Raw genomic sequence first — 14247 nt, forward strand, 5'->3', positions numbered from 1 at the left:
GTGAGAAGATACAGGGCATCATGGGCATCAAGATCACTTATTCTCTCCTCCATTCTCTTCAGGTCATTCAGTTTGTCCTTGAGGACTGTGTCGATGGTCTGATGACCCCAGCGGTGCTCCCAAGAAAATGTTCTTGGACGAGGCGGTAGTAGAGGCTTCAGGAAGGATTGTTCGCACAGCTGTGATTATTACCTGGTTGGTTTTGATGATTTCATACTTGGAGAGATTGAGAATGAATCCTAAGGTTTCTCCCTGTGTCTTCACCAGTTGTAAGTCCTCCAGCAGGGACTCTTCTGTACTTGCCAGAGTGCCGTCTTCTAGGTACCAGATGTTGAGCTCACTGCATAGGCTGGAAGTTAGTTCTCTTACCGCCAAGCAGAAGAGAAATGGAACGAGTGGGTCACCCTGCTGAACACCCTCTGATGAGGGAATTTCATGTTCGCCAAACAAGAGAATTGAGGGTTTTCTGTAGATATATGTCGTGCCGAATAGGTAAAACTTGTGATTTTGGCTTAATTAGCAACACTCTTCTTGCCGAATAAGGCAAGCGAAAATTCGTGTATTCAATAATTTCGCAAAAATCATTCTGAACCTAACGAAAAAAAAATATATTTCACTGTGTTTGTTTAGTATTAAATTACTGTAAACAAATCTAAAATATATTTAGTTGGGTTAGGCTAAAATAAATTGTTCTTGTTATAATAAGGTTAGGTAAGTTTTCTAAGATTCTTTTGGTGCAAACTTATAAATTTTTACATCAACATTAATGAAAAATATATATCTTTAAACGTACAAGAGAAAATTTCAGGAAGGACTTAATTTTAAATGAGTTCTTGCTAATTGACCAGTTTTACATATTCGGCACGACATATATATATATATATATATATATATATATATATATATATATATATATATATATATATATATATATATATATATATGTATGTATGTATATATATGCAAGGACTTCGCAAGAGCAGGCGAAATATACATATATATATATATATATATATATATATATATATATATATATATATATATATATATATATATATATATATATATATATATATTGTCTCTATGTCGAACCTGCTAACTCTGTATCAGAGTCCACAGTACTTTACCACAGTGTCTAGCTCCGTGGTAAAGTACTGTGGACTCTGATACAGAGTTAGCAGGTTCGAGTCCTGCTGTGGACGTAGAGACAATGTTTGTAAATAATTTCGCCTGTTTGCGAATTGTTAAGCATATATATATATATATATATATATATATATATATATATATATATATATATATATATACATATATATAGGGAGGTACCACCTCTAGAACTGTTCTGGGGTGATACAGTACCTTGGGGATAGGTTATAATCAGGTTTGATCCAAGGAAATAGCAGGTAGCTCCCATTCCTTGCATCAAGAGCATATCGACCTCATTAAGTCACCTTCACCCCAGCATCCTCCCCACTCCCCCAGGACCTGCGGGGGAGGTTACCAGATCCGTCACGTCAAGTGCGTGGAGGTCAGGACACAGGAAGCTGCCGACACCTGTACCAGAGAAACTAAACCCAAGCATAAGATGCCGTGCCAGAACGAACGATGCCCCAAGAACAGGCGAGGTGAGGAGTGCCATCTCTCTGGCACTGTTGTTTTGTTTTCTAGCCGTGACCTCCTAACCCGTCATGTGTGTCATGACTAACCCTGCGTGGTTCCTGCTGGACGTAAGGTCGTTTACAGACACCAAGAATAGAAATGATCTTGAAATGATCCTTGGCAGACCCCGCATGTTATATCCTCCCATCCAGATACTTTAACTCTTGCAGTGACTTTCCTTCCTGTCGTGGAGACACTCTCTGAATCATTCTAGTACTTTCCCCTGTCTCTCCAGTCTCTTACAAACAGTTATCTCTCAATACCATGTCAAGGACCTCCTGACAGCCTAAGAATAAGCAGTTTGCCCAACCTTTTCTTTTTTTCCTGTTCTCCGTGTATACCTGTCTATGCCCTCTATTTTCTTTATTAGTCAGAACTTGTCCTTGCCGAACCTGTATTATAATAAGTCCAACACATTCAAAATCAGTAATTTCCTTTACATTAGTTTCTGTGTCATCTGGTATGGGATGTTTGTGAAGTAAACTGGTCACTAACTTAGTACCTGCCATTTGTCTTTTTTTTTTTTTTTTTTTTTGAAGATTTGAATATTATCTTCACTGTTTTCCAGGAGTTTCCCACTTCTCATATTTCCATTATTAAATATTTGTGCCAATGATATGTCGAGGACTGCAGTTTCTTCCTTCAGTATTCTAGCTGATAATACATCAGCTTCCTACTTTCCCTTTGGTATTTTAAAGGCTTGCAAAGTCTGCATTAACCATGCTAATTGTAATTCCCGGTTCTTTATAGTTTTGTTACTTCTTGTTTACTAGGGTTTCCTCTTGATTCCCTGTCTCACCAGCCCAAGAGCTGTACACTTGTATAATGACCTATGTTCTCAGTGTGCGGTAACCTTTGCTTACAGGTCAGCAGCGGCGATGTAGGGACAGACTGGACACGAAGCTCTGTAAGCGTCTCAAGCACATGTGTACCACCAAGTTCTTCAGAGTTAAATGCTGCAGAACCTGCCTCACACGTGGTGAGTGATGGACCTGCCTCACACGTGGTGAGTGATGGACCTGCCTCACACGTGGTGAGTGATGGACCTGCCTCACGCGTGGTGAGTGATGGACCTGCCTCACACACAGACAATAAATCGCCCTCATCTCCTCCCCGTCATTTCCCATGAATTTATCATCACAGGGAAATGAATTATTCTAGGTCCAGTAGATACCCACCGGTCACTTGGTTGCCTTACCAGCCCCTGCCATCCCACCTTCAGGTCCACTTGTGCCCTAATCACCAAATTTACCTGGACTCCTTGGCCATGGCGTTGAGGAAATTAAGAGACTAGCAGGCCACTCTTAGACCTGGAGGCCACGCCAGGACTGGGTGGCTACTGATTGCATCACAAAGAAATGAAAGAGCCTCAGGGCCTATCTTGGATGACTCCACAGGAGTGTAGTCAGTGGGATTACATGATGAGACATCAGCAGCAACAGCAACATCAACAAGAGCGGTTCTCAGTGTAAGGTCAATTGCAATGATCAGTAAAACTGATCATCTGAGGTGTGGGGGAACCAAATTTAGCCGAGACAGTGTTACGGAGAGTGCCGTCACTCGAATTGCTTAGTGTGTTCTTCGGTGTGTTCCGTGTGTAATAAAACTTACTCCAAATTGTGCAGCAGTTTAGTGTCTGAGGTGATAACATTAATGAAGTTAAGTGATGAGTGTTTGCAGGAACTCAGCAGTGATCGTGTTGCCAGTAGTAAGGGCGACTCTAGAAATGTGGAACATGTATGTGTGCGTGTGTGTGTGTCACAGCAATGTGGAATATTGATCCTGCTGTAGGAAGTGAAAACACTTCCCTAAATGGACTGACGACAGTGCCATAGATAGAAAGACGATAGTATCTTTAATAGAGGGATGACAGTGTCCTAGACGGACAGATGGAAAAGGTCTTTGAGTGAAGGGCAACAGTACTGTGGACGGAGAGACGAGGGTAATGTTGCGAGCCGCTGTGGTGTTTGTCTCATCCAATCTCAATTCTCCAAGAGCACGGCAAATGTGTGGGTTAATTGAATGTGCATTAACCAGTGTATATATGTACTTTATATTTCTTTATAACTGTAAGTCTGTGTTATGTGATGCTAAAGTTGAAACATTTAACTGATATTACTGAAGATAAACTATATATCTCACCCACCGTAGTTTTGATACTCTAAGTTTAAGGATGTTGACCGAGCTAACCACCGTAGCACAAATTACCCTTTTTTTTCATATATGAAGTATTCTACTTATGACCTTCAACCAACTGGAATCAATCATAGAGGTTTTGTACAGGCACCCATGATTTGGGTGCCAGTGAAGTTGGTGGCACTGCAGCAAATAGGTCAGACTGGAACTGCATCAGGAGTCTCTAGAGCCTTGAATACGCATCGAGTACGTTTTGATTAGCAGTAATTCATAAGGTAGCTTTTTTACCAACTTGTGAAGGTACAGCTCCTCTAGTTACGATAGAAAGACTGCAGCTTCCAAAGCTATATTGCCAACTGCTTTTGATTCGCATGAAAAAATCAGTGTTGTCTTCACACCCAGGTCAATGGAGGCAATAAATACCAAAATTCCTGAAGATTCCAAGTCCAGCAAGATATTATAGTTTTGGTTCAAGAGGTTGTTGTGAGTGTGGCGCTTTAGATCAGTGCAAAAGAAATATTTGTGATAGTTACGGAAGTAAATGTGAACACTTTGGTTTAGTTTTGCTAGAGACATTGATGTCAACATCCTGGATATGCTAAGTGCCTTAGTCGAGAGACAAAACGGGTACCAGGCTTCATGTTAGTCTGGGAAGCACTGGTGGCTAGAAGTTGTGGGGATGCCTGGAAGCACCTGGAAGCATCAAGTCTCCAACTTCTAGGGAAAGGTGAATGTAAAATCTGAAGAGGAAATAGAAGCCAGAGCGAAAGTGATGGAGCAGGTGAGGACGAAAGATGAAGAATGGAGGAGGAGGAGGAGAAAGTGACGATGACGAGGATGTGAAGAAGCGTAGTCTTCAGGAGCTATCCGAAGGACTCCTGCAGGATCCCCAGAAGTCTGAAGGCCTAGTACATTGTCTCTTAAAAATATCTAAAAGCCTGAAGGACTCGGTCAAGAAATAGAAGAGTTTCTAGAAGCTATTATGGATAAGGTGGTTAGAGGATGTAGAAAGACGATATGGCAGGCTGAAGAAACACGACAGTGAGCACAGCAGAAAATAAATATAATAGACGGGGGGAATACATGCTTAGAGACGCTTGACGCAAAGTAAAGGTTCAAACAATGGTCTCAACCTAGTGGTTCAAACAATGGTCTTAACCTAGAGGCTCAAACAATGGTCTCAACCTAGAGGTTCAAACAATGGTCTCTACCTAGAGGTTCAAACAATGTTTTCAGTATTAAACCACTGCCACTAAAATTCTATCATCTCCTACTGTGTGCTTCCATTTCTAGGCATTATTGTAAATGTTCTATTCTAATACAAAGACTTGCTAGCAACCTGTGTATTTTGTCCTCGCTCCATAAAGTTTAACGAGTACCGAGGATTTCTTGAGTACTGAGCGTTGTGTTGAAGCAGAGTCTACCAGCTTTGTACTTCACCTGGACGACCAACACTTCGGAGTCTTGAATCATCACCAGAACATGAGTGAATAATAATAATAATAACAATAAAAATAATAATATTTTATTTTGACATGACACATGGTTGTACAAAATAATATAATAGTTGGGTGTACATGCCAAAAGCCCTTTTGTATGTAGAGCATTTCGGGCAAACTTAAAATTAACTCAAGATTAACAAGGCAATAACTACACATATAGTCATTAGATGAGTTACAGTGAATACAGTAGAATTGAGAATTCTGTTAGGTCATGCTATATAGTTTTAATAAGTCTTGTAGAGAAGACATACAATTTTGAGTAACCTGAGGCGGCTACAGTGGAGTGATTAACATTTGAGATGAATATAGATATTGAAGTGTGAGCGAAGACGGACACTTTCAAACATTCCGCTGTAAGTCCTCTCTCACAGAATTTAAATTTCCGGAAATTTAGACCTTTTTTATTTAATAGGTTATCAAAATTTGCATTGTACTTGTGTGTACCATAACGATGGGTGAAGTGTTACTGTTATGTTTAGAGAATGTTTGAGGGATAGTGCAGTGTGAAGAACACAAGTCTGGTAGTGTGAAGAACACAAGTCTGGTAGTGTGAAGAACACAAGTCTGGCAGTGTGAAGAAAACAAGTCTGGTAGTGTGAAGAACACTAGTCTGGTAGTATGAAGAACACAAGTCTGGTAGTGTGAAGAATACAAGTCTGCTAGTGTGAAGAACACAAGTCTGGTAGTGTGAAGAACACAAGTCTGGTAGTGTGAAGAACACAAGTCTGGCAGTGTGAAGAACACAAGTCTGGTAGTGTGAAGAACACTAGTCTGGTAGTATGAAGAACACAAGTCTGGTAGTGTGAAGAACACAAGTCTGCTAGTGTGAAGAACACAAGTCTGGTAGTGTGAAGAACACAAGTCTGGTAGTGTGAAGAACACAAGTCTGGCAGTGTGAAGAACACAAGTCTGGTAGTGTGAAGAACACAAGTCTGGCAGTGTGAAGAACACAAGTCTGGTAGTGTGAAGAACACTAGTCTGGTAGTGTGAAGAACACAAGTCTGGTAGTGTGAAGAACACAAGTCTGGTAGTGTGAAGAACACAAGTCTGGTAGTGTGAAGAACACAAGTCTGGTAGTGTGAAGAACACAAGTCTGGTAGTGTGAAGAACACTAGTCTGGTAGTGTGAAGAACACAAGTCTGGTAGTGTGAAGAACACAAGTCTGGTAGTGTGAAGAACACAAGTCTGGTAGTGTGAAGAACACAAGTCTGGTGTGAAGAACACAAGTCTGGTAGTGTGAAGAACACAAGTCTGGTAGTGTAAAGAACACAAGTCTGGTAGTGTGAAGAACACAAGTCAGGTAGTGTGAAGAACACAAGTCTGGTAGTGTGAAGAACACAAGTCTGGTGTGAAGAACACAAGTCTGGTAGTGTGAAGAACACAAGTCTGGTAGTGTGAAGAACACAAGTCTGGTAGTGTGAAGAACACAAGTCTGGTAGTGTGAAGAACACAAGTCTGGTAGTGTGAAGAACACAAGTCTGGTAGTGTGAAGAACACAAGTCTGGTAGTGTGAAGAACACAAGTCTGGTAGTGTGAAGAACACAAGTCAGGTAGTGTGAAGAACACAAGTCTGGTAGTGTGAAGAACACAAGTCTGGTAGTGTGAAGAACACAAGTCTGGTGTGAAGAACACAAGTCAGGTAGTGTGAAGAACACAAGTCTGGTAGTGTGAAGAACACAAGTCTGGTAGTGTGAAGAACACAAGTCTGGTAGTGTGAAGAACACAAGTCTGGTAGTGTGAAGAACACAAGTCTGGTAGTGTGAAGAACACAAGTCTGGTAGTGTGAAGAACACAAGTCTGGTAGTGTGAAGAACACAAGTCTGGTAGTGTGAAGAACACAAGTCTGGTAGTGTGAAGAACACAAGTCTGGTAGTGTGAAGAACTGGTAGTGTGAAGAACACAAGTCTGGTAGTGTGAAGAACACAAGTCTGGTGTGAAGAACACAAGTCTGGTAGTGTGAAGAACACAAGTCTGGTAGTGTAAAGAACACAAGTCTGGTAGTGTGAAGAACACAAGTCTGGTAGTGTGAAGAACAGGAGCCTGGCAGTGAGAACAACCAGAGCCTGGCAGTGAGAACAACCAGAGCCTGGCAGTGAGAACAACCAGAGCCTGGCAGTGAGAACAACCAGAGCCTGGCAGTGAGAACAACCAGAGCCTGGCAGTGAGAACAACCAGAGCCTGGCAGTGAGAACAACAGGAGCCTGGCGGTGAGAACAACCAGAGCCTGGCAGTGAGAACAACAGGAGCCTGGCAGTGAGAACAACAGGAGCCTGGCAGTGAGAACAACCAGAGCCTGGCAGTGAGAACAACCAGAGCCTGGCAGTGAGAACAACCAGAGTCTGGCAGTGAGAACAACCAGAGCCTGGCAGTGAGAACAACAGGAGCCTGGCAGTGAGAACAACAGGAGCCTGGCAGTGAGAACAACACGAGCCTGGCAGTGAGAACAACCAGAGTCTGGCAGTGAGAACAACCAGAGCCTGGCAGTGAGAACAACCAGAGCCTGGCGGTGAGAACAACCAGAGCCTGACAGTGAGAACAACCAGAGCCTGGCAGTGAGAATAACCAGAGTCTGGCGGTGAGAACAACCAGAGCCTGGCAGTGAGAACAACAGGAGCCTGGCAGTGAGAACAACCAGAGCCTGGCAGTGAGAACAACCAGAGCCTGGCAGTGAGAACAACCAGAGCCTGGCAGTGAGAACAACCAGAGCCTGGCAGTGAGAACAACCAGAGCATGGCAGTGAGAACAACAGGAGCCTGGCAGTGAGAACAACCAGAGCCTGGCGGTGAGAACAACCAGAGCCTGGCAGTGAGAACAACCAGAGCCTGGCAGTGAGAACAACAGGAGCCTGGCAGTGAGAACAACAGGAGCCTGGCAGTGAGAACAGCAGGAGCCTGGCAGTGAGAACAACCAGAGCCTGGCAGTGAGAACAACCAGAGCCTGGCAGTGAGAACAACCAGAGCCTGGCAGTGAGAACAACAGGAGCCTGGCAGTGAGAACAACCAGAGCCTGGCAGTGAGAACAACCAGAGCCTGGCAGTGAGAACAACAGGAGCCTGGCAGTGAGAACAACCAGAGCCTGGCAGTGAGAACAACCAGAGCCTGGCAGTGAGAACAACCAGAGCCTGGCAGTGAGAACAACCAGAGCCTGGCAGTGAGAACAACCAGAGCCTGGCAGTGAGAACAACCAGAGCCTGGCAGTGAGAATAACCAGAGCCTGGCAGTGAGAACAACCAGAGCCTGGCAGTGAGAACAACCAGAGCCTGGCAGTGAGAACAACCAGAGCCTGGCAGTGAGAATAACCAGAGCCTGGCAGTGAGAACAACCAGAGCCTGGCAGTGAGAACAACCAGAGCCTGGCAGTGAGAACAACCAGAGCCTGGCAGTGAGAACAACCAGAGCCTGGCAGTGAGAACAACGAGAGCCTGGCAACCAGAGCCTGGCAGTGAGAACAACCAGAGCCTGGCAGTGAGAACAACCAGAGCCTGGCAGTGAGAACAACCGGAGCCTGGCAGTGAGAACAACAGAGCCTGGCAGTGAGAACAACCAGAGCCTGGCAGTGAGAACAACAACGAGAGCCTGGCAGTGAGAACAACCAGAGCCTGGCAGTGAGAACAACCAGAGCCTGGCAGTGAGAACAACCAGAGCCTGGCAGTGAGAATAACCAGAGCCTGGCAGTGAGAACAACCAGAGCCTGGCAGTGAGAACAACCAGAGCCTGGCAGTGAGAACAACCAGAGCCTGGCAGTGAGAACAACCAGAGCCTGGCAGTGAGAACAACCAGAGCCTGGCAGTGAGAATAACCAGAGCCTGGCAGTGAGAACAACCAGAGCCTGGCAGTGAGAACAACCAGAGCCTGGCAGTGAGAACAACAGGAGCCTGGCAGTGAGAACAACCAGAGCCTGGCAGTGAGAACAACCAGAGCCTGGCAGTGAGAACAGCAGGAGCCTGGCAGTGAGAACAACCAGAGCCTGGCAGTGAGAACAACCAGAGCCTGGCAGTGAGAACAACCAGAGCCTGGCAGTGAGAACAACCAGAGCCTGGCAGTGAGAACAACTAGAGCCTGGCAGTGAGAACAACCAGAGCCTGGCAGTGAGAATAACCAGAGCCTGGCAGTGAGAACAACCAGAGCCTGGCAGTGAGAACAACCAGAGCCTGGCAGTGAGAACAACCAGAGCCTGGCAGTGAGAACAACCAGAGCCTGGCAGTGAGAACAGTGCTAGCTGCTATCTCATGTTTGTAAGTCATTACAGTCTTGGCTCAAAATAAAGACAAAGTTTTTTAACTAAAATTCTGTGTTATTTTTTCTCCTTTTTTGGATGGTAAATAAAGTGAAGGATCAATGCTGAGTAATAACCCACATGGAGACGGAAACTCGGGTGATTAATTGATCTGGATATTTCGACCCCCTTGTGGATCCTCTTCACCAGGAAGAGATCGAAATATACAAATCAATTAATCTTCTGAGTTTCTATGTCCATGTGAGTTATTATTGAATATTGACAAGTGTTTGTTACACTTTGTTTTAAGAACAGATATTCGCGCTACAATATAGTGAACTACAGCGCATTGTTAACTTTGTTACTAAAAGAAACTAAACGAATAAGCAGCCAAAAGCGTCTTGAATACAAGAAAAAAGATACGAGAACTATAATAAAGAAAAATAATAAAAATATGAAATGTACTAAAAAAAACTGTGTTGAAAGAGTTTTGTGAATGTGAAAAATTGTGGTCTTGTGTATTGACATTACCTGACTCTGTCAACCTGTTGTTGGTCGTCTTTCATGTGTCAGTTTAGTCTTTACGTTGATAAATGAGACACTTGTTGAACATCTGGGTATCTTCATTCCGGATGCGTTTCGCCAACCAGTGTCTTCTTCAGTCCAGTGCAGAGAAAGGTGGAAGAAGAGGAGGAGTTTGGGGTAATCAGTCCCTCAGACTGGAGTCGATGTGTTCAGTCTTGATTGATGGACTGAACACATCGACTCTAGGCTGAGGGACTCGTTACCACAACTCCTCCTCATCTTTCGCCTTTCCCTGTATTAGACTGAAGAAGCCATGGGCTGGCGAAACGTATCCGGAATAAAGATACCCAAATGTTGCACAAGAGTCTCGTTTATTGACTTCTCGGTTTTCTAAACCATTTATTCAAAGCCTTTATGTTGTTCGTAGTACAACAACCACACCGCAGCTACGTACGTGAGTGAAGGAACAAGATTCTGTAGCTTCTCAACATTACTGAGCCAGTACATCATTTTCCTTATGCTTTAATGTCGTAGAAAAAAAAAACTCAACCCATGAACATATTTCTCCAAATATTTATGGTTCGTAATGTAAAATAAAACGATGTGGGTTCTCCAGTGTATAAAAGATGTTGGCAGGTGAATATCCAGAGGCGAGGACACTCAGGAAGACGACAACAAGCCGGCAGCAAGACAAAGAAGTTGAGGCAACACAAAGCTGGAACAGAGGCAAGCTAATGTTGAGACATAAACTACAGGGTCCCACTTCTTCTAGATACACTTCACTTATCCACACACTTCTTGCAGATACAGTAGCTATAAGCACCTACACTTATCCACACACTTCTTGCAGATACAGTAGCTATAAGCACCTTCACTTATCCACACACTTCTTGCAGATACAGTAGCTATAAGCACCCACAGTTATCCACACACTTCTTGCAGATACAGTCGCTATAAGCACCTTCACTTATCCACACACTTCTTGCAGATACAGTAGCTATAAGCACCTTCACTTATCCACACACTTCTTGCAGATACAGTAGCTATAAGCACCTTCACTTATCCACACACTTCTTGCAGATACAGTAGCTATAAGCACCTTCACTTATCCACACACTTCTTGCAGATACAGTAGCTATAAGCACCTTCACTTATCCACACACTTCTTGCAGATACAGTAGCTATAAGCACCTTCACTTATCCACACACTTCTTGTAGATACAGAAGCTATAAGCACCTTCACTTATCCACACACTTCTTGTAGATACAGAAGCTATAAGCACCTTCACTTATCCACACACTTCTTGCAGATACAGTAGCTATAAGCACCTTCACTTATCCACACACTTCTTGCAGATACAGTCGCTATAAGCACCTTCACTTATCCACACACTTCTTGCAGATACAGTCGCTATAAGCACCTTCACTTATCCACACACTTCTTGCAGATACAGTAGCTATAAGCACCTTCACTTATCCACACACTTCTTGCAGATACAGTCGCTATAAGCACCTTCACTTACCTACACACTTCTTGTAGATACAGTCGCTATAAACACCTCAATTTACCTCCACACTTGTAGATACAGTCGCTATAGGCACCTTCACTTACCTACACACTTGTTGTAGACACAGTCGCTATAAGCACCTTCGCTTATCCACGCACTTCTTGTAGATACAGTTGCTGTAAGAACCTTCACTCATCCACACACTTCTTGCAGATACAGTAGCTATAAGCACCTTCACTTATCCACACACTTCTTGCAGATACAGTAGCTATAAGCACCTTCACTTATCCACACACTTCTTGCAGATACAGTCGCTATAAGCACCTTCACTTATCCACACACTTCTTGCAGATACAGTAGCTATAAGCACCTTCACTTATCCACACACTTCTTGCAGATACAGTCGCTATAAGCACCTTCACTTATCCACACACTTCTTGCAGATACAGTAGCTATAAGCACCTTCACTTATCCACACACTTCTTGCAGATACAGTCGCTATAAGCACCTTCACTTATCCACACACTTCTTGCAGATACAGTCGCTATAAACACCTTCACTTATCCACACACTTCTTGCAGATACAGTAGCTATAAGAACCTTCACTTATCCACTCACTTCTTGCAGATACAGTCGCTATAAACACCTTCACTTATCCACACACTTCTTGCAGATACAGTAGCTATAAACACCTTCACTTATCCTCACACTTCTTGCAGATACAGTCGCTATAAGCACCTTCACTTATCCACACACTTCTTGCAGATACAGTAGCTATAAACACCTTCACTTATCCTCACACTTCTTGCAGATACAGTCGCTATAAACACCTTCACTTATCCACACACTTCTTGCAGATACAGTAGCTATAACCACCTTCACTTATCCTCACACTTCTTGCAGATACAGTCGCTATAAGCACCTTCACTTATCCACACACTTCTTGCAGATACAGTAGCTATAACCACCTTCACTTATCCTCACACTTCTTGCAGATACAGTCGCTATAAGCACCTTCACTTATCCACACACTTCTTGCAGATACAGTAGCTATAACCACCTTCACTTATCCTCACACTTCTTGCAGATACAGTCGCTATAAGCACCTTCACTTATCCACACACTTCTTGCAGATACAGTCGCTATAAGCACCTTCACTTATCCACACACTTCTTGCAGATACAGTAGCTATAACCACCTTCACTTATCCTCACACTTCTTGCAGATACAGTCGCTATAAGCACCTTCACTTATCCACACACTTCTTGCAGATACAGTCGCTATAAGCACCTTCACTTATCCACACACTTCTTGCAGACACAGTAGCTATAAACACCTTCACTTATCCTCACACTTCTTGCAGATACAGTCGCTATAAGCACCTTCACTTATCCACACACTTCTTGCAGATACAGTAGCTATAACCACCTTCACTTATCCTCACACTTCTTGCAGATACAGTCGCTATAAGCACCTTCACTTATCCACACACTTCTTGTAGATACAGTCGCTATAAACACCTTCACTTATCCTCACACTTCTTGCAGATACAGTAGCTATAACCACCTTAACTTATCCTCACACTTCTTGCAGATACAGTCGCTATAAGCACCTTCACTTATCCACACACTTCTTACAGATACAGTCCTCACACTTCTTGTAGATACAGTCGCTATAGGCACCTTCACTTACCTCCATACTTGTTGTAGATACAGTCGCTGTAAGCACCTTCACTTACCTACACACTTCTTGTAGATACAGTCGCTATAAACACCGGCACTTATCCTCACATCCACACACTTCTTGCAGATACAGTCGCTATAAGCACCTTCACTTATCCACACACTTCTTGCAGATCACAGTCCACACACTTCTTGCAGATACAGTCGCTATAACCACCTTCACTTATCCACACACTTCTTGCAGATACAGTCGCTATAACCACCTTCACTTATCCACACACTTCTTGCAGATACAGTAGCTATAACCACCTTCACTTATCCTCACACTTCTTGCAGATACAGTCGCTATAAGCTCCTTCACTTATCCTCACACTTCTTGCAGATACAGTAGCTATAAGCACCTTTACTTATCCACACACTTCTTGCAGATACAGTCACTATAAGCACCTTCACTTATCCAGACACTTCTTGCAGATACAGTCACTATAAGCACCTTCACTTATCCACACACTTCTTGCAGATACAGTCACTATAAGCACCTTCACTTATCCACACACTTCTTGCAGATACAGTCGCTATAAGCACCTTCACTTATCCACACACTTCTTGCAGATACAGTCGCTATAAGCACCTTCACTCTGTGAAGGTGTTCATAGCGACTGAAAAAGAAAAACGAACTGACTTTTTTTTTTATTTATATAATGGAATTGCGTTTAGAAAAACTGAAGGGAACCAGCCACATTTATTTTTTGATCCATAGCAGTCATGGATGAGGTGTTCAAGATGAACTGAAACATTTGAGGGAGAGATGACGCTAGTCTGAGAGACAGTGGACACCAGAGAAATGTTCTGGAGCAGATACTGACTGAAGGTTAAAGAGACAGTAGCTATTGCCCAACGCCTACTCACACGCCTCATACATCCACACCCTCTCACATCCTCATAACTCACACCCTCACACATCCACACCCTCATACATCTACACCCTCATACACCGACACTCATACACTCACACCCTCTA

The 14247-nt window shown here is 43.4% G+C and overlaps 1 protein-coding gene across 1 annotated transcript in view; it reads left to right on the plus strand.

Annotated features, from left to right (window-relative positions):
* Positions 1-2797, plus strand: part of LOC128685248 (A disintegrin and metalloproteinase with thrombospondin motifs 6-like) — a 267981-nt gene extending 265184 nt beyond the window's left edge. The window contains exons 22-23 of the mRNA XM_070082935.1: positions 1483-1625; positions 2525-2797. Of these exons, the coding sequence (XP_069939036.1) occupies positions 1483-1625; positions 2525-2646 (265 nt within the window). The 3' untranslated portion in view covers positions 2647-2797. The remainder of the gene's footprint in view (positions 1-1482; positions 1626-2524) is intronic.
* The last annotated feature ends 11450 nt before the right edge of the window (positions 2798-14247 follow it).

This window comes from Cherax quadricarinatus, chromosome 8 (genome assembly GCF_038502225.1).
Source record: "Cherax quadricarinatus isolate ZL_2023a chromosome 8, ASM3850222v1, whole genome shotgun sequence".
NCBI classification, from domain to species: domain Eukaryota; kingdom Metazoa; phylum Arthropoda; class Malacostraca; order Decapoda; family Parastacidae; genus Cherax; species Cherax quadricarinatus.